Genomic DNA, 22,749 nt, shown 5'->3' on the forward strand with positions numbered 1-22,749 from the left:
TCTTGCCTGTCTAGTTTCTCCTGATTTTTTAAATTAAAAAAAAAGAGAGAAGATAAGTGCCCACCTGTACCTCATCAGCAGTCATACCTCACATGCCCATATTTCTGAACAATAACTGTAACACCGTTATCCTTCCCGGACTTGGGGGGTTAGCCTGGCAGTCTACCCAGCCTGTTTGTTTTCACAAATAAAGTAGAAAGAAGAAATGTGTTACCTGTGAAAAGCTGGGGAGCTAAGTTTCTAGAAGGGCAGAATGAGGGGACTCCATAAAGGGACTAGGCCTGAGCACTTCGGGGAACTCCCTGCATGTGCTGACAGCTGACCTGGGCTGGGCAAGCCTGCTGCGTCCCATCCCTCTGGACAATGAGGCCGCTCTCCTCCCGCTCAGCAGAGCTGAAGGAAGGCAAAGGAGAAAGCAAAGCCTGGAACTGGAGTTCGCAGAGCATGCAGGGTTTTCTGTCCCAGGGAGCAGGAGGCCCCAGTGGTGCACAGCCCAGGGCCGGGCCATGCTGTGGGACCCAGGCTGGAGCGCAGCAAGTGTCCTGGGTATTGGAGGGTGTCCAGTCCAGCTGGTGAGGGTGAGGTCTAGAGAGGCTGGGATCTGGCCATGATGGCGGAGCAGGCAGGGAATGGGCATCCAGGAGGCTCCCACACCTTAACCCCTGGTGGCTGCCCTTCTCTGCCTGCAGGGATCCAGGCTATTGGCTCCTTTCAGGGCTGCCAGTTTCTATCAGCCACCAGCCCAGGGCTGAGGGTCAGCGTACATCTTTGTCCTGGGGAATAGGCAAGAGCCAGCCACGGTCCAGTGCAGGCTCAGGGCCAGGCTGGCCTCGCACTGAGAAACCAGACTGCTGAGCTGAGGTCACACAGCACAGGAGGAGCCAAGTGTCTGAACCATGGTGGTAGTGGGGGTGGGGGGTATGGGCAGCAGGAGGAGTGCGAAGGTCATAGCCCCTTTCCTCTGGCCTTCCTCCCTAACTGAGCAGCCCCTCCTGGTGGCCTGGAGCTGGCCTGGGTGCACCTGCCAGTTGGGCACCCCTCAGGGCTGGCTCTGGCTGCGTCCTGCCCTGCTCTGGCGGGTTTGCTGAGCACCAGAGAAGCCCACAGCCAGCTCGCTCACCTGCCCAGTCCCAGCCCCTGTGGCTCTGAGCCTTCCTCCCGTCCCTGCCACAATCCAGGACCCAGGAGCCCCATAGAAGAGGTTCCCGGGGCCACCTGGGCTCCTGTAGATGCAGGTAAAGAGACAGAGAAGTCAGTGATTACGTTCCCCACATGAAAGGTACTCAAGGAAGGAATGAAATAGGGAACGCCAGAGGGTTCTTATGTCACCCTCAGTGACTGACCCCCTCAGGGGCCCTGGGGCCCTCCATGCTGCTCCCCAGGGGTGGCTTCCTTGGGGGGCCACCGAAGGCAGGATTTGAATCTCCAATGCCTCTGTGCCCAGGGCCCTGGGTTGGGCAAGTGGCCAATGGAACTGTCTCGCAGACCAAAATGTGACTGAAAGACTGTAGGTGTTAGTAAGACTCTCTGATATGTAGTGTCTGTCCCCATCCTCAAGGGTCCCTGTGTTGGGATACTCTCCTAAATGACGAGCTGGGTCCTCCTAGGAGACGTTAATGCTTATGCTTCCTCACGGCCTCTAGGTCAGGACCTGGATTCTCACCGTGGGCTACACGACCGCCTTCGGGGCCATGTTTGCGAAGACGTGGAGGGTCCATGCCATCTTCAAAAACGTGAAAATGAAGAAGAAGGTAATCACCCCTCTGCTTCAGGGTGTCTGTAGTCTTCACGGAGCATTTATTTAACAAATATGTACTAAGCACCTACTATGTGCCAGGCACTGGGCTGTTTGCTGGGGATTCGGGATAAACACAACCCCTGCCCCACTCCCCCCTCTCTACACTGTCCGCCACCTGGGGAGACCAGACAGTTGACGAAGGGTTTCCAACACACAGTGAGAAGGGCTGGTCGGGGACACCGGGTGTGGGGAGGGGTGTACTGGAGTACAGGCACTCAGGGAAGGCTTCAGGTAGGAAGTGTCACCTTGCTGAGACCTGGAGGGTGAGTGGCAGTTAGCCAGAGGCGAAGGCGTTTTCGAGCCCTGTCAAGGGAACTGTGTACAGTGGCCTGGGGAGGGCGGGGTGTGTTCATGGCACTGAGAGAGGCTCCGTGTGGCTGGGGCACGGGGTTCGTGGGGACAGGGTGCAGAGGAGGCCCCAGGGGAGGGCAGGAGCCATAGGAAGGAATCTGAACTTTAACTTTCAGGCACGGGGAGTCCTTGAAAGACGGGAGTGACACAGGGCTGGGACCTGATTTAATTGTTCCTTGTTCAGAGAGGGGTTCTGCCTTCACGTGAGAAGGCCGCTTTTGTCACCGGTGTGCTTGGGCGTACCTAGCACGTGCACTAACTTGACTGTTAGGATGTGTCCGAGGCAAACCTTCCCCATCGCTGTCCGTTCAACTCTTCCAGTGGAGCTTGCTCTTCCTCCCTTGCTCCTGCATAAAATTGGGGAAAGTCTCGTGACTTTGAAGGTCCTCTGGTCGGCAACTAATATGTGGAGTCCACATTAATATCCAAAGCCTCAAACTGCATTCAAAGGCACGGCTTCTCCCTCCCCCAGCTCGGGCCGGTGGCAGGACTGCAGCTGCCCTAGGAGGGGGGGTTCGGGTGGGCTGTTCCTCCCTTTTGCCAGCCTGAGATTTTCCCCCATGATCCCATTCCCAAGGCTTCGGAGCCCTCCAGAGTTGGAGCTTGGAGTAGTGGGCGGCGCAGGAAGGATTTTGCTTGCCGTGCTTGCCAGTGGCAGGCACTGGGCTTGCTGGGCCTGGCAGCGGTCAAGCAGGCCCTTCAGACTCCCCTGGGTGTCCCTGTGGGTTTCTCAAAGCCTGCATTCTGGGACTCTGTCCAGCAGCGCCCTTGACACAGGTGGAATACTCTGCTGGGTGGCCATTTGTGGCTTCTTCCTCCACTCCTGGGCTCGCCCCACCCCCCAGCTTGTCTTGCACTGGGCCGCACGGCCCGCCCTTGCTCCGGGGGCCACGTCTGCTCTGCAGGAGGCCCTCCTGCATCCTTTGCTGCTACAATCACAAGGATTTCAGGTTGATCTCACCATTTCAGCTGCTCCTCTGTTTTGCCCCGCCCCCGCCTGAAGGGCAGCTGGCCAGCCTGTCATCCCCTTGCAGGCTCCCCAGACAACAGTCAGGCACCGGTTCCTGGGAGCCCCCAGGCTGCAGGGACCCCTCTCCATCAAGCTCCCCGAGTGTTCTTAGAGCCTCTTTCAATTCTCCCTCTCAATCTGAGGCCAAGAAGGAACCGTCCCCACCCCACCCCCCATCCTCTCACCTCTGGGCAGGATCTTCTCACATCCTGACTCTTCTTTCCAAACGCCTCTTCTGGACCCAGCCCCACTCGGAACCCCTACCCACCCCCCCACCCGTCACCACACACACACACACTTTATACACCGCTGCTGCTGTGGGTATAACCTGTTTACAGACATCTCTGCAGATGCCGCATTGCAGTCCATCCCTCTTTGGAATGTGGTGCCCGTTGTGGCGATTCTTCACCCCAAACTTGCGTTTCCCATCTGGTGCCTGGCTTATGAGCCCCGGCACCTGTGGCAGACAGCAGGCGTGCCCAGGGCAGTGGGCCCGGCAGGCGAAGCCGGAGAGCAGGCATCCACTGGCCTGCCGTGGGACTGTGGGCACAGCACGTCATCCAACAGGTTCTGGGTTTCCTGATCTATAAAATGGGTCACATGGAAACAGTGTTGTTTCCTGAGCTGTGATTCTGCCTGGCGCCTCACACTCATCGTCCTCACCACCCGCCTCTTGCACTTCCAGGGCTGCTTAGAAGCCGCCCTCCAAACTGGGGAGGGGTAGCTGCCCTTCTCTGCCCCCTTCCCCATGCTGGGCCGCCTTACGAAAGCTGCAGCCTGCTTTTAGAGGGAGGAAAGAGCTCCGTCTGGCCACCACTGCCTGTGCAGGGCCTCTTCTCTCACTGGGCTTCAGCAGTGTTTGTGATTACTTCCCTGTGTCTGTAAGATGCAAAGCCTGGTACTCATCCTTCTCAGCCCTGGCTGCACATTACAAGAAGTTACCCAGCCCAGGCCAGCTGAAATCAAATTCTACCTCTGTGTCTGGGCATCAGGACTTTTGGGACTTTCTCAGGATATTCCAATAGGCAGCCACGATGGAAGACCTCTGGTCTAGACCAAGGCTGCACAGATTGAGGGCTGAACCAGCTGCAGCAGCACCATCAGCATCATCTGGGAGCCTCTTAGAAATGCAGGTGCTCAGCCCCCACCCCCTACCCCCGCCCCAGCCATAAGAATCCTGATTGGAGCCCAGGAGCATGTTGCTCACCAGCCCTTCCCAGAGATGCTGATGCAAACCGAGGTGCGAGAGGCACCAAGGGACTTCCGGGTCTCTTCTCTCCGTGGCTCTGGTTAGAGAGAGACTCTGCCACTTAGGACAACTCCATCCTAAGGGGCTTTGAACAAGTGCAGTGTTGATTCCTCTGTGCCAGTGTGTGATGCATCCATATCGTGATCTGTAATGAAGAACCAGCCTTTATGTCCCATGACTCACGTGCTCGGCGAGGAAGAGCACTCCGATCACCTGGCAACAATCGGCAAACCACGTCCAGGAGACTGTAGGAGTTCCGTGGTCTGAAAGCTCCCCAGAGGCAGAGCTGAGGTGTGGCCACTTCCTGCTGCAGGCCCGAGCCCAGGACCCCTGCTGCCCCTCTGGAGGCCTGCAATATCATATTTTGCCCCAGGACGTCATTATCAGGCACACAAACAGAATCACTAATTGTCAAAACCCAAACAGCGGTAGCCAAAGAGTCTCCATTTGTCCAGCGTCTCATCTGTGCCGGACACTCTAACTAGGTGCTCTCTGTAAATCTCATTTTACTCTTATACCAACTCTGCAGCTTCGGGGTTCGTGGTCCCAGTTTTAGAGGAGGAAGTCAGCCTTGTGATGTTATATAGCATGCCCAAGGTCAAGAGCTCTTTGTCAAGAGCTGGGATTAGAACGAGGTCTTCTGAGTCCCAGATGCATGCTCTCCCCTTGGCACCATACTCAAAGATAGTACATGAGCCACCCTGCTCCCTGTCTCCCTGCTCCTGGCCATTTTATGAATGGGGAATGCAGAACGAGAGAGAGAAGTGATTTGCCCAGGATCACACAGATACCGAGAGGTGCGGCCAGGACTCCAGCCCAGGTCCATGTAATCCCAACTCCTGTCTTTCTACTGCTCCATGCTACCTCAGACCTCATACTTGAGCCTGAAAATTGGAAAGACTTTATCATATTGATCAAGTTTTAAGGCCAGCTGGGCCACATGGGTGCCTTCCCATTCATGCAGCTGCAGGAAGGTGCTGCATCCACTCTGAAGGGAAGTCGACGCCCCCTGCCAGCGACTCCCCGAGTGTGGCTCCAGCCCGTGTTTCTCAGCTCTTTCCCTTCAGTGTGCCACTTCCACGCAGTAGACACTGTGCAATCCAAACAGACCTGAGGTTTTGTGTGCTGGAGTATAAGACGTTCCACACTCCTGGACCTCACAAGCTCTCAGGAAGAGACCAGAAGAAAATGGAAGCAAGTTCAAGGTCACTGCTTCCTGGACATAAGACATTGGGAAGAGTAATCAGCCTTTAATCTCATGAGAAAGCCTTGGCAAAAAAGATGAGATCTGGAGGTGCTGTCACTTGGGGGCGGGGAGTGGGGAGGGAGAGGACTGAGAGGACAGGAAGTGGGACAGACAGGAGGCCGCCCAGTGTCTGTGGCCCCGGCACCTTCCTGTCCATCCTGGCAGTCGCTGCTCTGCATCGAGCCTCCCCCCTGCTCACCAGGCCACTGCCCCAGCTTCTAACTGGCCTCCCACCTCAGGCTCCCGCCTCGTGTCCGCCCCTCAGTGCTGCACGTTGCTCCCATCACACCGGTGCTCAGAGATGCTTCAACCTCCTGTGGACTCTTGTGAGGCCCCATTATATGTCATGCAAGCTCTCCCCCTCCAGCCAGCCCGGCCTGCTGCCACCCCCAACCCACCCTGCTCACCCAGCCATGCACAAAGCCTCTCACAGAAAGAGCTGGGTGTTGCGGACAAAAGAACCAGCACCAACAAAGGCCCGAAGGGTGAAAAACACAGCACGGCTACGGAGTAAGGAGAGAGGTTAAGCATCAATGACGTGCACATGGTGTTTGGGAGTGGTCACTTGGCTGGATTTGTCCTGTGGGTGATAGGGAGTCACCGAGGACCCTAGAACCAGGGGCGACGTGCCGTAGGCCGTCCCCTCAGCGGCCATCCTGGGGGCTCTTCCCACTCTGTGAAGTTGCCCCTCTGCTTCCTCTGCCTGACAGCCCCTCCCCCCAGCCCCCACTCTGTGAATCCACTTCCTCTCCTCCAGCGCCCTCTTGTAATCAATCAGCCAGGACAAGTCTGTCTCTCCTGCCGACCCTGGAGGGCGGCACCAAAGTCTGTCCATCTCTGTCACCAGTGCCCGGCACAGTGCCGGTGCGAGTGAGTGCTCAGGGCACATCCGCCCAATTGTCATCCATCAGCCAGTGCTCACTGAGCGCTGTCCCCGTGTGTGGCTCTGACGGGCTCTGAGAATAGGGCAGTTCATGAAAGCCAAGCTGTGCAGGGCTCACTGTGTAGTAGGAAGACAGACATGAGTCACAATACCACATGTAGGTGTGAAGCGGCTACTCGAGGGACACCAAGGTAGGAAGGTGCCAGCTGAAAGGCTGGGGAAAGACCTTCCAGGGGTCAGGCACAGTGCGGCAGATGCCTGGGGGCTCAAACTGCCCCACAAGGGCATCGCCCTGCCAGCCTGTCCTCCGAGTCCTAAGCTCCGCGGGTGTTGCTTCCTTTTGCCCCAACTCCTCGAGGCTAGCAGGGAGCTGCTCGGCTCCCCAGAGGGCGCAGGTTAGCTGGGGCGAATCTATGGTTCTAAGGGAACCATAGATGCTTCCAGAAAATCTCAAAGAAGGGGCTTTGCCGCTGCCCACCCCCAGATGAGGCGGTGTCGGTGGGTTGGAGCTCTTTGGCACCAGCTCAGAAACACTGTCTTCCTGTTCTTCTCTCAGTTCAGCCGCAGAGAGGCCCCCTTGAGTTTCTGTCTCCAGTTTAAAAATGGCTTTAATCATTAAAAGCCAGACCTGGTGATATTTCTTAAGCTTCTGCCTCAGCTTTGTTTATTTCCCTATAAGCCTTTGTAGAACTACTTCATCACATTAGCTTTTATTGGGAGGAGGGGGATCATAAACATGCAGTGAGTGAGACACCAGTTAGCTCTGGCACTGACAGGGTTTGTCCCCAGGCCAGTCCCTACCAGACAGACAGAAAGTGGGGTGGGAATTTCACAGTGTAATAAAGATATCATAAGCTGCAAAGAGGGATGGAAGTTATATTTCTTCCTTTTATAGTCCTTCATCTCAGTTCAACCCAGCAAACCCCCCATGGTGTGCCAGGCCCTGCTAGGTCCTGAGGGTTCACGACTGAATGTTTACCGAAGAGGGCAGATGTGGATACAATGTGTAATGTCTGGTCGGTGCTGTAAACATTGGAGGGTGTGGACTCTGGAGACAGGAGGACCTTGGTTCAAATCAGGACTTTACCACTTAGTAGCAATATTATACCGAGCTAGTTACTTAACCCTGCACTAGCCTCAGTTTCTTTATCCATAAAATGGGAATAATAATATGTGTCTTTATATAAGACACGGTGTATGGAAAGGGTCAACCCAGAGGCAGGAACAGAGTGAGTGTTTGTTAAATGACAGCTGCTCTTTTTGGTGTTCATGTTCCTGCTACTATCACTGCTCCCAAGAAGTGAGCGAACGGTGCTGTTGGAGAAATTAGTTTTGCTGCGGGCGCGAGAGGGACTTCATGGAGGAGGCGACAATGGACCTGGGTCTTTAAGGACTATTAGGAGTTTGCCAGACTGAAAGGAAAGAGCATTTTGGCAAAAGAACCTGCCCCTAAAGGGGGGGGGGGACGGGGGAGGGTCACAGCTGAGCCACAGACTAGGAGCGGTCAGACTTCCCGAGAGGAGGACCAGGAGTGTCCAGGCCAAGCTCAGGAAAGACCATGAATGTCAGGCAGAGGAGCTTAGCTGCTGTATCCTGTGGATGATGGAGAGTCTCGGGAGATTCTCAAGCTGAAGGTGACCCGATTCTCAGCTTCCGGCTGGGAAGCCGTCTCTCACATCCCCCACGCCCTGCTCTCGCCCTCTCTGCAGATCATCAAGGACCAGAAACTGCTCGTGATCGTGGGGGGCATGCTGCTCATTGACCTGTGCATCCTGATCTGCTGGCAGGCCGTGGACCCCCTGAGAAGGACAGTGGAGAGTTACAGCATGGAGGTAAGCGCCAGCCGCCAGCAGCAGGGAGGCCTGCGGGGCGCTGCCCCCAGACACACGGGGACAGAGGCAGCCCGTCTGCTCGGCCGCCCGAGGTGCACTGTGTGAGGAGAAACTGAGGCGGTCACGGGGGAGTCATCACGGGTCCACGCGGGCCACGTGCTCCATCAGGAGCACCTCATTATTGCCGCTCCCTCCCGTCCAAGGCCTGCGCCATTGCAGGAAGGCCAGGTATAAGGTCTTCGCTCCTGGCCGGGCGGGGAATGGTGAAAGAACTTGTCTAGGTGTGCTGATACATCCACAATGGAGGGGAAGTTTGGGCCGCTTGAATGAGTATACGTCCCACACGCTGTAGAAATGCTCGCTTATAGGCTCTATTGATTGGTCCGTTTTTATTCTCTTCCATAAAATAAGCTCCCCGCTAAGGGCTGCCCGGGAGTGAGCATGCCGAGAGCTCCTTTGCATTACTATGTGATTTTCAAAGTGGCGTACAATAGACTTATTTTCACACATTTGACATCAGAAATGTGTTGTTAAAATTTTTTTAAATGTTACATAAAAGCGTTATTAAGTATCTATTGGAATAGTCTGCATTCAGCCTTGGCCTCCCCTCAGTGGTCTTCCTAAGATGCTCCAGATGAGGGAAGTTCCCAGTGAGGGGATTGGTATTTTCATTGATTTTCTCTTAGGACAGTTAAACATGCCTTTGTCGGAGGGAGCCGGCTGAACGGGGTGTGCTGAGTGTTACGGTTGTCCTGTGGAGTAGCAGGTGCTGGTGAGAACACTGGAAACTTCTCCAGTTCTTCCAATTGTTACGGAAACATTTTTGTGGATTTTAGTGTGAATTCTTAAGCTAAACTGGAAATGGTCATTGTATGCATTGGGGACAGTTTATCTCCTTCTAGACAAGAAGGTTTTCTAGCAAATAAGATGCCTTGTTCGTCTGGAGATGGATGGAGGGATTACTCCGCCCCGTAAGGAATGATACGGCCAGAGCAGTGGCTGAGGCGCGGTTTCTGACAGCAGGGATTTAGGAAGGAGAGTTAGGGCTGTGCACCTTCTTCTCGTCGCATTCAGTGTACATCCTGGGGGGAAGCAGAGCCACCACTGGCTGTGCCCCTGGATCAAGGGGGCAGGGACTCAGCTGAGGTCACTGGGGTGGACAGGTGGTTTCCAGAATGGAAGTGATGTGTGGTCACCATTCACCTGCACAGGAGGCAGGCTACCCTGCCCCCGGGTCCATCCCGAGGGAGTTCCTCACCCACCACTGGGATTTGGAGATCCAGTCAGGGTGTCCACGTGAGGGAGAACTGAGCTGCCATTGGCTAACTGGGCACCCCCCGCCCCAGCTACTGGGTGATGACGGTCTAAGGCAGTAACGCTAAGGGCAGTAACAGTGATGGTGGTGATGATAGCTAGCTTTGTGTGTTAACTCACTGAATCCTCACAGTGACTCTGTGGGAGAGGTGTGATCTCATTTTAATGAAACAGAAGCCCAGAGAGGTTATGTAACTTACCCAAGCTTACCCAGCAGGCCAGTGGCAACACCACTAACTACCTTCTCACCTACTACCCAACCCTGCCTTTCAATGCATGACAGCACTTTGCAGTTTTAGGGGGTTTTCATAGACCCCTGGGCAAGGGCCCAGGACATAGAAAGGTTAGAAAGGCTGGTCAAACAGAGCCCATGGGAAGACCTGGAGCAGGGGCACGTGGACAGAAACCAGACCCAGCTGGCTTGATGCTGAGCCCAAGGGCAGGCAACTACGCAGCTGCTACCTCCACTCAAGGTTAAGGTGGGGGCCGAGGATTCACTAGGGGTTTCCCAGGCTCCGGCTGTGGTGGGGGGAGGCTGTAGCGCTGGAGTCACCCTGAGTCAGCAGACTCCGGAAATGGGCTCAGGAAGCCTGACCCCTTGGACCATTTAAAGGAGATCGGTCTTGTGGAGTCTGACTCATGGAAGTGAGTGATAGCACACTGGTTTGCTATCAACACCTTCCTTCTTTCCTTTCTTTCTGTAAGAAGTTCTAGGCATAGAGCCCCCGCCCTTGCCAGACCCTGCAGGGCAGTGATTCTCAAACTGAGGAGCTGCGGGGCCCACAGAAATGCTTGTATGTGTAGACGAGGCAACTGAGTCCGAAAGGGGGAGGGTCCTGCCCAGGGCATCCGGACCTTCGGAGGCGGGGCTGGAGGGGAGCCGGCTCTGGCTCTCAACCCAGATGCCCCGTCTCCGTGTGTGCCTCTAGGTGTCTGCTGTGATTGCTCTCTAGACCTTTTCTGGACTGCTCTTCTTATTCTTAGTTTAGGGTTGCCCTGCCACTGTTGCCATGGTAGCAGAACCCCTTGATCAGCCGACCCACAGGCCTGTTGGTTTTCCTCCAAACAGCACTAAGCTGTGTTGTTTTCTGCCATCCGCAGCACAGTGGTTGAACAGTGTGCCCAAGGATGAGATGTCCTCAGTTCTCCTCGAGGGGCTGTTTTTTCTAAAGACCCCCAGAGAGGAAAAAAGTCTAGACTTGGGGGAGAGGTACTCAAAGATCTACCCTCACCTGCCTCAAATGGCTTAGATTGTTCTGGATATTCTGAACTCTTCAGGATTCCAGTCACAGGCCTTGCTCTGTGTTTCATTTTCAAGCCTGTTCCCTGCTTCCCTCCTTTTGGAACCTTCTCTGACAGGTACCAGAGCTTCAGTACCAGGCCCCTGTGTTGGTACGTGTCCCTGAGTGCCTTGGCTCCACCTGACTTTCAGACCTGCTCTTCTCTGCCCCAGGCCCCAGCACCCTGAACATCCCTCTGCGGGGCTGCTTAGCCTGCTGTTAGTCTGTGCTGAGTGCCTCCCCGACTGCCCCCTCCCCCGCTGGACCACTTGCTTCTTTGGACAGGGCGACGTCAGAGCAGTCTCCCCCAGCCCAGCCCAGCCCAGCCCAGCCCAGCAGCCTCGCACACACCTACCGTCTTCCACTGCGGAGACAGAAGTGAGTGCAGCAGCCGTGGCCTTTGATTTCATGGCGCCCACGGGCCAGTGGGGGCTGATAGACAGTAACCTGCAGACCAATAAGCATAATTATTTTAGGTCCCATAGATTCTAATAAAGAAGCAGGATGAAGGGTTGGAGAATAACAAAGGACTGATGAAGGTCCTCCCAGTGAGAGTGTGCACAGGTGTCCAGGACGCAAAAATCAGACTCTGAAGTCGTACAGATGTCTGGCTGCCACAGCCTCATTCATTCTTACCTAGCAAACATTTACATAGCTTTTGTTATACGCCAGGTATACTTTCTCTCAGTCTATGTCTTGTCTTTTCATTCACTTAACATTGTCTTTTGCAGGGCAGAGTTTTCAAATTTTGATAAAGTCCAACTTAGCAATTATTTCTCCCATGGATCATGCTTTTGGGTTGCATCTAAAAACCCATTGTCAAGTCAAAGTCACCTAGGTTTTCTCCTACTATCTTCCACAAGTTTTACAGTTTTACCTTTTACTTTAGGTCTCCAATCCATTTTGAGCTAATTTTTGCGAAAGGTACAAGGTCGGTGTCTAGATTCATTTTTATGCACATAAGTGCTTAGCTGTTTCAGCACTATTTGTCAAAAATATTGGGTTGGCCAAAAAGTTCACTTGTTTTTTTTTTCCGTAAGATGGCTCTAATAGCATGTAGCTGTCTTTAACTTTATTCAAAACAATTTTGTTAGATTGTATCGTGACAGCTGTCATATCAGTGTGCATTTTAAAACTTATCCAAATTGGTGAATTTTTGTGTAGCCATTTTAATATTGAAGATGGAAAAAAATGTGTAACTCTTTCAGCATATTATGCTTCATTATTTCAAGAATAATGTGGTAAAAACACAACCAAAACACAAAAGGAAAAAAAAAGATTTGTGTAGTATATGGGGAAGGTGCCGTGACTGATCGAACGTGTCAAAAGTGGTTTGTGACGTTTCGAGCTGGAGATTTCTTGCTGGACGATGCTCCATGCTTGGGTGGAGCAGTTGAGATTGATAGCAATCAAATCAAGTCATTAATGGAGAACAATCATGTGAGAGCTAACTGACATACTCAAAGTAACCAAATCAATAAAGTTACTGGTGAAAATGAAAAAATGTCTTTTATTTTGCAGACAAAAACCACGTGAACTTTTTGGGTAACCCAGTACCATCCTCCTCCATTGGATCGCCGTTGCATCTCTGTCGTGGATCAGTTGGCTGTATTTTCACGGGTCACTTTCTGGGCTCTTTATTCTGTTTCACTGGCACCACACTGTCTTGATTACTGTAGTTTTTTTATAGTAAGTCTGGAAGTTGAATAGCGTCAGAGTTCTCGGCTTTGTTCTTCAGCATCGTGTTAGCTATTCTTAGTCTGCCTCTTCGTATAAACTTTAGGATCCGTTTGTTGATATCCACAAAGCAACTTGCTTTTTGATTGGGACTGCATTGAGTCTCAGGAGACCACACTGGGAGGAGAGACATCTTACCAACACTCTGTTGAGGCTTCCTAGCCATGAACTTCAAATACCTTCCCATTTAAATGGATCTACCTTGATTTATTTCCTCAGAGCTTTGTAGATATCCTCACACAGATTTTATACACATTTTGTTAGATTTATGCCTGAGTAATTTTGGTTTTGGAGCTGATATAAATGGCATTATGTTTTTGAGTTCGAATTCCAGTTGCTCATTTCTGGTATAAAGGAAAGCAATTGACATTTGCATATTAAGCTTCTGTCCCCTACAACCTTGTTGTAATGGCTTACCAGTTCCTGGAGGGGTTTTCTTGGTTCTTTGGGACTTTCTACTTAGACATCTGCAAACAATTATTTCTCTCCGTTCTCAATCTGTATACCTTTTATTTCCTTTCCTTCCCTTAGACTGTCTTTTTGTTGTATTAGCTGGGATTCCCAGCACTGTGTTGAATAGCAGTGGTGGGAGGGGACGTCCTTGCCTTGTTTCCAATTTTAGGGAAAGTGTGTAATGTCTCACTATTAAGCATGAAGTCAGTATCTCATTGTTCCTTAAAGGCCATATGTCTATAAAATAGCTTTGCCAGCCAAAGCCAAGGGTACCTTTGGGGAAGTGACAGGAAGAACAGAAATGGTGCAGGCAGAGCCGGGTTGTCAGGGACCTTGTGTGCTAAGCAGAGAAGTTAAAACTTCAAAATTAAAGACAATCAATAAGGGAAGTGATCGGATCTTCCCTGGCTGCGGGGTGGGGACAGATGGAGAGCGAGGCTGGGGCCCAGAGATGGTTTTTACAGTTACCCAGGCAGGAGCTGACGGCACCTTAAAGCAGGGCAGTTGCAATGGGAACAAGAGAAGTGGGTGGATTTGAGAGATGGTAAGGAAGCAGACGTGATGAGGCGTGGCGAATGACGGACGCAGCGGGGCAGGGACGGGGCGGCAGCAGGGGCGATGCCCAGAGCTCTGACTGGCTGTCAGATGGGGGATCTCTTCACTGAGGCAGGGTGCAGGATAGGAGCGGGTTCGGGTTCGGGAGGGAACAGGAGGGGTGCATTTCTGAGCAGAGGGGCTCGGGAGATTGGACACAGGGTCCTAGAGCGCAAGGGAGCAGTTCGTCCACAAGATACAGACTTAGGGTAGGGACAGTTAGCACACTGAGAATGGGAGCTGAGGGAAGGAGCGCCGTCCCCCAGAGAGAGGAACAGTGAGAAGTGAAGACGTCCTGTCTGGAGCCCTGGGAACCATGAAGCAGGGATGGGGACAAGGGCAGAAGCCAGGGAAGGGGACTTTGAAGTGGTGTCAGAAAGGAAGGAGGTAGCCAGGAGGGGGAGCCATCCATGGGTGGAAGGTTGGGAGTGAGAACAGTCCGTGCACCAGGGAAATTTGTGTTTTTTTTAAATATATTTTATTGATTATGTCATTACAGTTGTTCTATTTCCCCCTCTTCATTCCCCTCCACCTGGCAAACCTCCTCCCCCACCATAACCCCCCTTTAGTTTATGACCACGTGTCTCAAGTTCTTTAGATTCTATATTTCCCCTACTATTCTTGCCCCCATCTATTTTCTACCTGTCTATGCTACTTATTTTCTGTACCTTCTCCCCCCTTCTCCTCCTCCCACACCCCTGTTGCTAACCCTCCACTAGATCTTCATTTCTATGGCTCTGCTCCTGATCTAGCTGTCCTCTTAGTTTGCTTTTGTTTTAGGTGTGGTTGTTAGTAACTGTGAGTTTGCTGTCCTTTCACTGTTCATCTTTTTTATCTTCTTTTTCTTAGATAAGTCCCTTTAACATTTCATATAATAAGGGCTTAGTGATGATGAACACCAGGGAAATTTGAAGGAGTCTCCAGAGACAAATGCCCGAGACCAAGGCGGGGACTGACGAGTGCCCCACGCATGGCTGGGCCCCACCCTGTGCTCGGTGCTCCTTCATTGCACCTCAGCCTTTCCTTCCCCTACTTCATGGAGTCTGATGAGCAGGTTCGATGTGTCTGCATTTCATATGTAGCAGGTGGGGATGGGTCTGCCAAGTATGTTAAAACAGTTTAAAAATATAATTGTTTTCTTGGGGAAATAATTTCTCCCTTTTTGAACACCTCCTGCAATTGTGAGGAGGTGTTGAATGTACCGGTCTGGAGTTCAGCAAGAGGCATGGGTTAGGATGGGGACTCGGATACGGTCGACAGAGATGAGGTTGAAAGCCTTGCGGGGCGCGGTGGCAGGGGCCATATAGATGGAGAAGAGAAGGGGACCAAGGGCACTTCCGTCACACCAGTGCTTGGGGATCAAGGCAGTGGGGGGGCCAGCACAGAAGACCGGTGAGGAGAGCCACAGAGATAAGAGGAAAATCACATGAGTTTGGTGCCTAGGAAACAAAATGAAGTGTTTCAAGGGGGAAGTTATGATGAAGTGTGTCAAACGCTGTTTTTAGATCAAGTGAGATGAAAACCAGGAACTGACACTGTGTTGGTCTGTGTGTACACTGGGGGGTGGCACTCTAGGTCTCCGAACACTGCATGCCCAGGGGAGCCACAGGGCAGCCTCTGAGGCAGCCTGCCCTCCCTGACGCCGTCCCCCTGCCTGCTTCCCAGGCAGGCTGCAAAAGAGACAGGATTTTGTGCGGAGCACTCACCCACAGGAGCCGCGTGCGGTGTTCACTCACAGCCGTGGTGGAAGGCGGTCTCCACAGGCTGCCAAGCAGCCTGCCTCCAGAATTCTCCGCACACTGGGTTCTGCGTGCAGGGAATTCTGGGTGTCTGGCCATTTGGTCAGTCATCAAGCGAAGGGCAGTTTGGGACCGAGGAGTATTTCAAACTTCCCTCCACATTCCATGCTGTTACCATCCTTTTTTGTGGAAGTAAGTGGGAGCTTTGGAAGTCATGGACTGCACTTGGCTTTGAACTGGTGGCTTATTCCTGCTGTTTCTATGGAAACACATACTGGAAGAGACAAATATATAGAGTTGTAAATAAGCTTAACTCTTATCTTCTAACTCCCTCTACAGTTGCTCTAAAAAAAAAATCTGAAAGCAGACACTTTCTAGAAACATCTGTAGTTGTATAAAGCTTGCCTAAGCCCCATCTCCCACTGTTCATTCTGAAATGAAGAGATTGTCAGAATGGCCAGGGGGGGATGAGCACTGAAGGTCAAGATCCAGTCCACCCTGTGGGCTGCTCCCAGGCAGCCGGTGGCCACAGGCTTTGATGCTAAGGGTCACATTCCAGATAGTGGCTCACCACTGCCAGCCTTGGACAGTGGGACAGGTCTTTGTCATTCGTAGTCATCCATGGGGTCCTGTATGGCCAGGCTGGGTCCCCGACCAGCTGCAGACAAAGTTCCAGGCAGGACGGTCGGACTCAGTGAGGACCTCCAATGGGTCCCTTAGTTGAGGGCCACCCTGGTAGCTGGACCACCTCCTCTGAGGAAAGGGCTGCACCATCTGAAGCAGTGATCATATCCTTCTCCTGTTTAAAATTCTCCCCATGTCCTGGGCGGAAGCCTGCACACAGCCCTTCAGGTGGCCCTCGGGGATCCGGCCCCTGCCCCTCCCCGGCCTCATCTCTGGGTCCCCCTCCCACTCCTTGTGCTCAGCCCTCCTGAGCTATTGCATTCGGACCATCACGCTCTCCCCTACTCCAGGCCTTAGTGCGTGCTGTCCTCTCTACCCAGAACACCTTCCTTCCCACCCCAACATGCCGTCTTCATCAAAAAACTTCCTACTTGACCTTCAAGAGGCAGCTCAGAAGCATCTTCTCCGGGAGGCTTCAGACCTACAGGCTGCCTTGGGTGTGTCTGCCGAGCACCCCCCACACACACACTGTTTGCCCCTCATCTCGCCACACCACTGGTAATTACCCGTCCATGCACCTGCCCCCTCCCCCAGTCCACGACCTCAAAGGCCAAGGCCATCTGTGTGTCCCCAGCACCCACTGACAAGGCCTGGCTCAGAGTACGTGCTCAGGCAATATTTATTGAGTAAGCCGTTCCCTCCGCCTGGAACTCTCTCCCCAGGCCGCCGTATGTCCAACTTCCACCCATCTGTCTGGGCCCATTCAGCCGATTTGTCAGGAACTGTCTCTGCCGAGTCGCAGTTCGGTTTGATATTACCACCCTCACCTTTTATCAAGGGCCCACTTATGGGGCTAAAGCTGCCAATTGAAGAATGATTCATCATCTTCTACAAAGGATTGTTGTTCGGGTTGTGACTTAGTGCCCCTGAGATAAAGGTCCGCAAGATAAATCCTAGCAGACTTTAGCACCAGGAAATGGGCTTCGTGCGCCCCATGAACCCGTGCTCCTTCCCTCCTTCAGTCAGGCAGCCAGGCAGTTGTAACTGAATAACCCACTTCGTTCTCTTTCTAACGGTGGCTGCCAGAAAATCAGAGCCAAATTCAACACAATGACCATCTTATCTCAGGTTCTTGGAGGGTTATCTCTGCTGCTGATCTGTGTCTTTATTTCTCTAACTGTGCTGTGTGTTTGGACTTTGACTCTGTGCTGCCTGGGGCCCTTGGAGAGAGGGAGCAAGGTGTGATTTCCAGATTAAGTTATTAAAATGAGAACGCTAGGTGAGGTTTAATTGGAACAATATGCCAGAGAGACAGTTTAAGGATGTCCACAGACATTCGCCTTCTGGCCCCGTGCCTGGCTCAGTGCAAGCTGCAGGCAGCGTTGCAGACCTGTGTGCAGGCAGAAGGGCTCCGCCAGCCGTGGCCATGTCTCTGGACGCCTCGTGTCTGAGGCCTCTTAGATATGTGAGTGATTGAGTTTTATCTCACGTTCCTTGTTGGTGTCCCATGTGCCTTTGGGAGGCACCCGGCCTCTAGAGGCCCCTCAGGACACAAAAGACACGGCACCACTGTTACAGAACAGGGACGAGGAGGGTCACGATATACTGTTACCGAAAGGACCCCCAGTAGGTTCACTTGTCCGCTACCAGAGGAAAGACGTCTCTCAATGCCAGAGATTTGTGAAAAGGAAAGGAAACGTTTATTTAAAGCTATACAGACTTAAAGTAGTGACCTAATGTCTTCATTAAGATACCAAAGTCTTTTTGGATACCTACAGATGCCCACAGTGCTTCCTTCTCCCCCTGCCCTAATTTGGCATATATAGCTCTGGAAAAGAAGCAGGTGTCCATGATTCAGGCACCATCAGCTGTGTCACAATCCAGGCAGGATCTCTAATTAATCCAAAGCCATGTGGCACCTTCTCATGGCCCATCAACAAGAGTCTGTACCCATTTTCTTCCAGCCAAAGTCTCTCCTGCTTCCTAAGCCACGTGGCCAAGGAGTGCAACCTGAAGCCGTGGGGTCTTCACCCTCACCAGAGCCACATGGTTCTCTTTTCACCAAAGTTGCATGGGTCTGCACTCTGGCAAAACCACGTGGTTCTCCTCTGCAAAGCTATGGGGGTCTCCACTCTGTCAAAACTGCATGGTTCTCCCTCCGCCAAAGCCTAGTGGTGATTCTCTCTTTACATTGCCGCAGGGGTCCTCGCTCTGGCCAAAGCCACATGGTTCTCTCCCCAATGGCTGCCACGTCTGGGTTTAAATCCCTGCACCAGTCTTTATCTGCAGCCCCATTTCCGACTCCTCCCACAATTGGCTACACTTGCCAGCACTCCTGTATCCTTCCAGCTTTACTGGGCTGCCATAGTGAGTCTGGGCAGGTGTGGCCCTGTGGCGTGGAGCCAGTCATCTCCAAGCTCTCACACAGGTGCTATAACCAGGGGGAGTTGCCTCCCAGTTAAGTCTTGGGTGGAAGTCACTTCCATCCCCCTGGCTCAAAGCATGGCCACAGCTATTTAACATATCTATGCAACCAATTAAAGGTTATTTATATGTGAAATGACCATGCCAGAGGTTAGCTGCAAAGCTGTTGCTATTCCAAACAGCTCTGCATGTTCCTGCTCCATGTGTTTCTTCCCCCAACTCACACCTGTGTTGAGAGGTAAGAACATCCTATATATCTTTCTAGTATTTCCTGGACATCTTTCCAAATCCCTATTTGGGCTCCCCTCTTGGCTGCACCCTGTTACACCACCATGGGCACCAAGGGACAGCCCTGAGGTGGGACACTCTGGTCTCTACTGTCCAGTGCTCTCCAGGGGATGGGCTGTTTACTGGAAATTCTGAAGTTCATGGAAAACAGTGTGTGATCCTGGCACCGTGTGACTGCTGTGTGTCCTGGCAAAGCCATGCCAGTTCTTGAGCAGTGACAGCTTTACCTTTTGATGAATGCTCCACACATCCATGTCAGCAGAAACACAGGCTACGGCACCCACAGAGACATCCCCTCTTGTTTTGGGGGGGATTTTAACCAATCTACCTCGTTGTACGTGGCGCGTCAGCCAGGCGTTCCCTCAGCACTTGCAGGGCCGTGCGCTGAGGCTCCCTCAATGACCTCGGTCTGGTGGGCACACGCGGAGTAGGCTGCTACCGACAGCACCTTCTCCGGGGCATACGCCTGCAGGCGCTTGGTGTTCAGTTGGACTTACTGTGCTGAGGTACTGGCCTTACTTTTCTAAAGCGTGCACTAGGACTGAGTTTGGATTTCATTTCCCACAAAAAGTGAGAGGGAACATGCACTAGTCAGGCGGTGCTAGGTTTTGCTGTGGTAACAACAAAAGAGAAGTTCAATGGATTAAAACAATAAAGGTTCTTTACTCATCATAACGTGTGTGCATGGAGGGTCAACTGCAGCTTGTGCACACAGCATGCAAACTCCAAGACATAGCTGGGAGAGGGCAAGGCACAGTGTGCACTGACTTTGAGCGTTTCCACTCCAAAGCGTCACATGTCACTTCCACTTATACTTCAATGGCCAGGACAAGCCAGCTCTCCATGCGCCAGTTCAGTGGGGCTGGGAAGAGCAGTCCTACAGCGTGCCCAGAGGGGAGAGAAGCAGGTGCTGATGCTCAGCTGTAACGGGTACTGTAGCAAAAAGTCCATCTAAGTCCTATCACCATCACAAACCCCACCGCACCCACTGGAAAGTGAGCTTCATGAGAACTCGGGGAGAGGGAATGGCTGCATTTTATTTACTGCTGTATCCCCAGCACCTGGAAAAGTGCCTGGCCCATAGTACACACTCAGTAGATAGTACTAGTTGAACACTTGAATAAATCAAGCCATAGAGCCATCTTATTAGATCGGTTGGGTATTCTCTGAGAAGTTCTGTCCTAGTCCTGCAGACCCTACCGCCAGTCCTGTCCCGACCCATCACTACCTCTGCCCATCTCCACTGCGACCCCTGAGGCCCAGAGCCCTGGGCCTCTCTGGCATCCAGAAGGGGGGACTATGAGCTACAGTTGCACCTGACACACAGTGGATGAGGGGTCTGATGAGGATAAACAACAGCCTTTATTGTTTAAGCAATTGCATTGTTCTTATTGTTGTTGGTTGTTGTTGTTGTTACCAAATCTCTAAGCAGACCCCCTGCTCCCATTCATTGCCCCTCCCAAACACTCACACACGGCAGAGGGATCTTTCCTTTTTCTGAGGTATAATTCACATACCATGAAACTCACGGTTTTAAAATGTACAATACAGTGGATTTTAGTACATTCATAAAGCTGTGCAGCCATCCACACTATATAATTCCATAACATTTTTATCACCCTGAAAAGAATCCCCACGTCCCCTTTCCTCCAGCCCCTAACAACCACAAATCTACTTTATGTCTCTTTGCATTTGCCTACTCTGGATATTTCATATCAAGGAAGTCATACAACGTATGGGGCTTTTTTGTGCCTGGCTTCCTTCACCTGCAACGTTTTGAGGTTCCTCCATCATGTAGCATGTATCAGTATTTCATTCCTTTTCATGGCTGAGTAATATTCCCTTGTATTAATATACCACATTTGGTTTAGCTATTCGTCACATGATGGGCACTTGGGTTGTTTTCACTTTTTGAGTTCCACTACTATTAATAATGCTGCTATGAGCATGCACGTGCAAATTTTTGTGTCGATATGAGTTCTCCATTGTCCTGGGGTATATGTGTGTGTGTGTATAAAATTGCTGGATCATGTGGTAACACTGTTTATCATTTTTAGGAACTAGGTCATGTGGTAACACTGTTTATTGTTTTTAGGAACTAGGTCATGTGGTAACACTGTTTATCGTTTTTAGGAACTACTAAACAAGGCCCCAGTGGCTGCACCACTTTGCATTCCCCCCAGCAATGTATGAGGGTTCTAATGACTCTGCATTGTCACCAGTACTTATTGTTTATCTGCCTTTTGATTATAGCCATCCTATCAGGTGTGAGGTGGTAGCCCATCGTGCTTTGAGGAGAATGATGATCAGTGGCTAAGGGTGTGAAGCATCTTTTCATGTGCTGATTGGCCATTTGTTGATCTTCTTTGGAGAAATGTCTGTTCAAGTCCTTTGCCTGTTTTTCATTGAATTGTTTGTCTTTGTGTTGTTGAGTTGTAAGAGTTATTTATATATTCTGGAGACTAGACCCTTGTCAGATATGATTCACAAGTGTTTTCTCCCATTCTGAGTTGTCTTTTCACTTTCTCAGTGGTATCTGGTCACATACACACACACATTAAATTTTGATGAACTTTAATGTGTCTGTTTTTTTCTCTGGTTGTTTGCACTTTAGGTATCATAGCTAAGTAATCATTACCTGATCCAGGTTATGAAGGTTTATTACACTTGGGTTTTCTTCTGAGTTATATGACAGTAGCTTTTATATTTAGGTGTTTGGTAGATGTTGTTCATTTCTGTATGTGGTGTAAGGTGGTGGTACTAATTCATCCCTTTGCATGTGGGCATCCAGTTGCTAAAGCACCATTTGTGGAAAAGAATGTCCTTCCCTCATTGAATCCTCTTCTAACACCTATTGAAAATCAACTGAGCATTGATGCTTGGCTTATTTCTGGCCTCCCGATTCCATCCCATCAGTCCATTTGCTTGTCCTAACCCGACACCAGCCTGCCCTGATGACTGCAGCAGCTTTTGATAAAAGTTGAAATTGGGAAGTGTGAGTCCTCCAACTTAGTTCTTCTTCAGTATTATTCTGGCTCTTTGGGGTCCCTTGAAATTCCAGATGACTTATAGGATCCACGGTTCCTGTAAGCAGTCTGTAAAAAAAGGCCCTGGGGTTTTCATAGGGTGGCACTGAATTTGTAGATCAGTTGGGGGGAATTTCTGTGTTAACAGTATCAACGTCCTGACTGGCTTCTAACACTGTCTCTCCGCCCCGTGTTTCTCCAACACACCCTTTATTCCTCCTGCTCTCATCCATTGTTTGTCTTTCTCCACTAGAGTGTGAGCACCATGAACTAGGGCCCATCTTTCCTGCTCAGTGCCTCATTGCCATAGCCTAGCCTGGCCTGGCAGGCACAAAGTAGGTGCTTGTACATGTAGTCTGAGTGGACAAGTGAATGATGAGCAAAGGATTGCCTGCACACATGGAAGGATGAACTAATGAACAAGCTTCCGCGTCACGAGTGTCATCAGCACTACCTTTGACCAAGTGATGCAGTTGCCCAACAGCTGGCTTAAATTGGTGGGTGAATATGTTGAGTCTGAAAAGAAAAGTGATATTTTAAAGACAGAAAGGTTTTTAAATCATTTTAAAGACAGTCGAGATTTGTGGTTCTCAATCCTGGCTACATCGCCCAGAAGAGATATTTGGAAAAATACTCGTATGCGGGTCATACACACACACACACGTTCTGATTTCATCGCTTTGGAAAGAGACCTGGACATGGCAGTTTTTTATAGGTTGCCATGGGTTCCAGTGTGCAACCAGGGTTGACACCTCCTGGACCACACCTTCACCGATCTCTAGGGAGGGCCTAGGACTGCACTTTGGATACCAAAGTTAGAAACAGACCTGGGACAATACATGTAAGGTTAAAAGGTAAGAGAAGAAAAGCCTGAATCCAGGGAACCTGAAGTCTACCTGGTG

The 22,749-nt window shown here is 51.4% G+C and overlaps 1 protein-coding gene across 1 annotated transcript in view; it reads left to right on the forward strand.

The window, feature by feature from the left end:
* Positions 1–22,749, forward strand: part of GABBR2 (gamma-aminobutyric acid type B receptor subunit 2) — a 329,685-nt gene that overhangs the window by 269,713 nt on the left and 37,223 nt on the right. Inside the window, exons 12-13 of the mRNA XM_053656129.1 lie at positions 1,644–1,751; positions 8,246–8,368. Of these exons, the coding sequence (XP_053512104.1) occupies positions 1,644–1,751; positions 8,246–8,368 (231 nt within the window). The remainder of the gene's footprint in view (positions 1–1,643; positions 1,752–8,245; positions 8,369–22,749) is intronic.

This window comes from Artibeus jamaicensis, unplaced genomic scaffold (assembly GCF_021234435.1).
Source record: "Artibeus jamaicensis isolate MK-2021 breed Jamaican fruit bat unplaced genomic scaffold, CSHL_Jam_final scaffold_1964, whole genome shotgun sequence".
In the NCBI taxonomy this organism is placed as follows: Eukaryota; Metazoa; Chordata; class Mammalia; order Chiroptera; family Phyllostomidae; genus Artibeus; species Artibeus jamaicensis.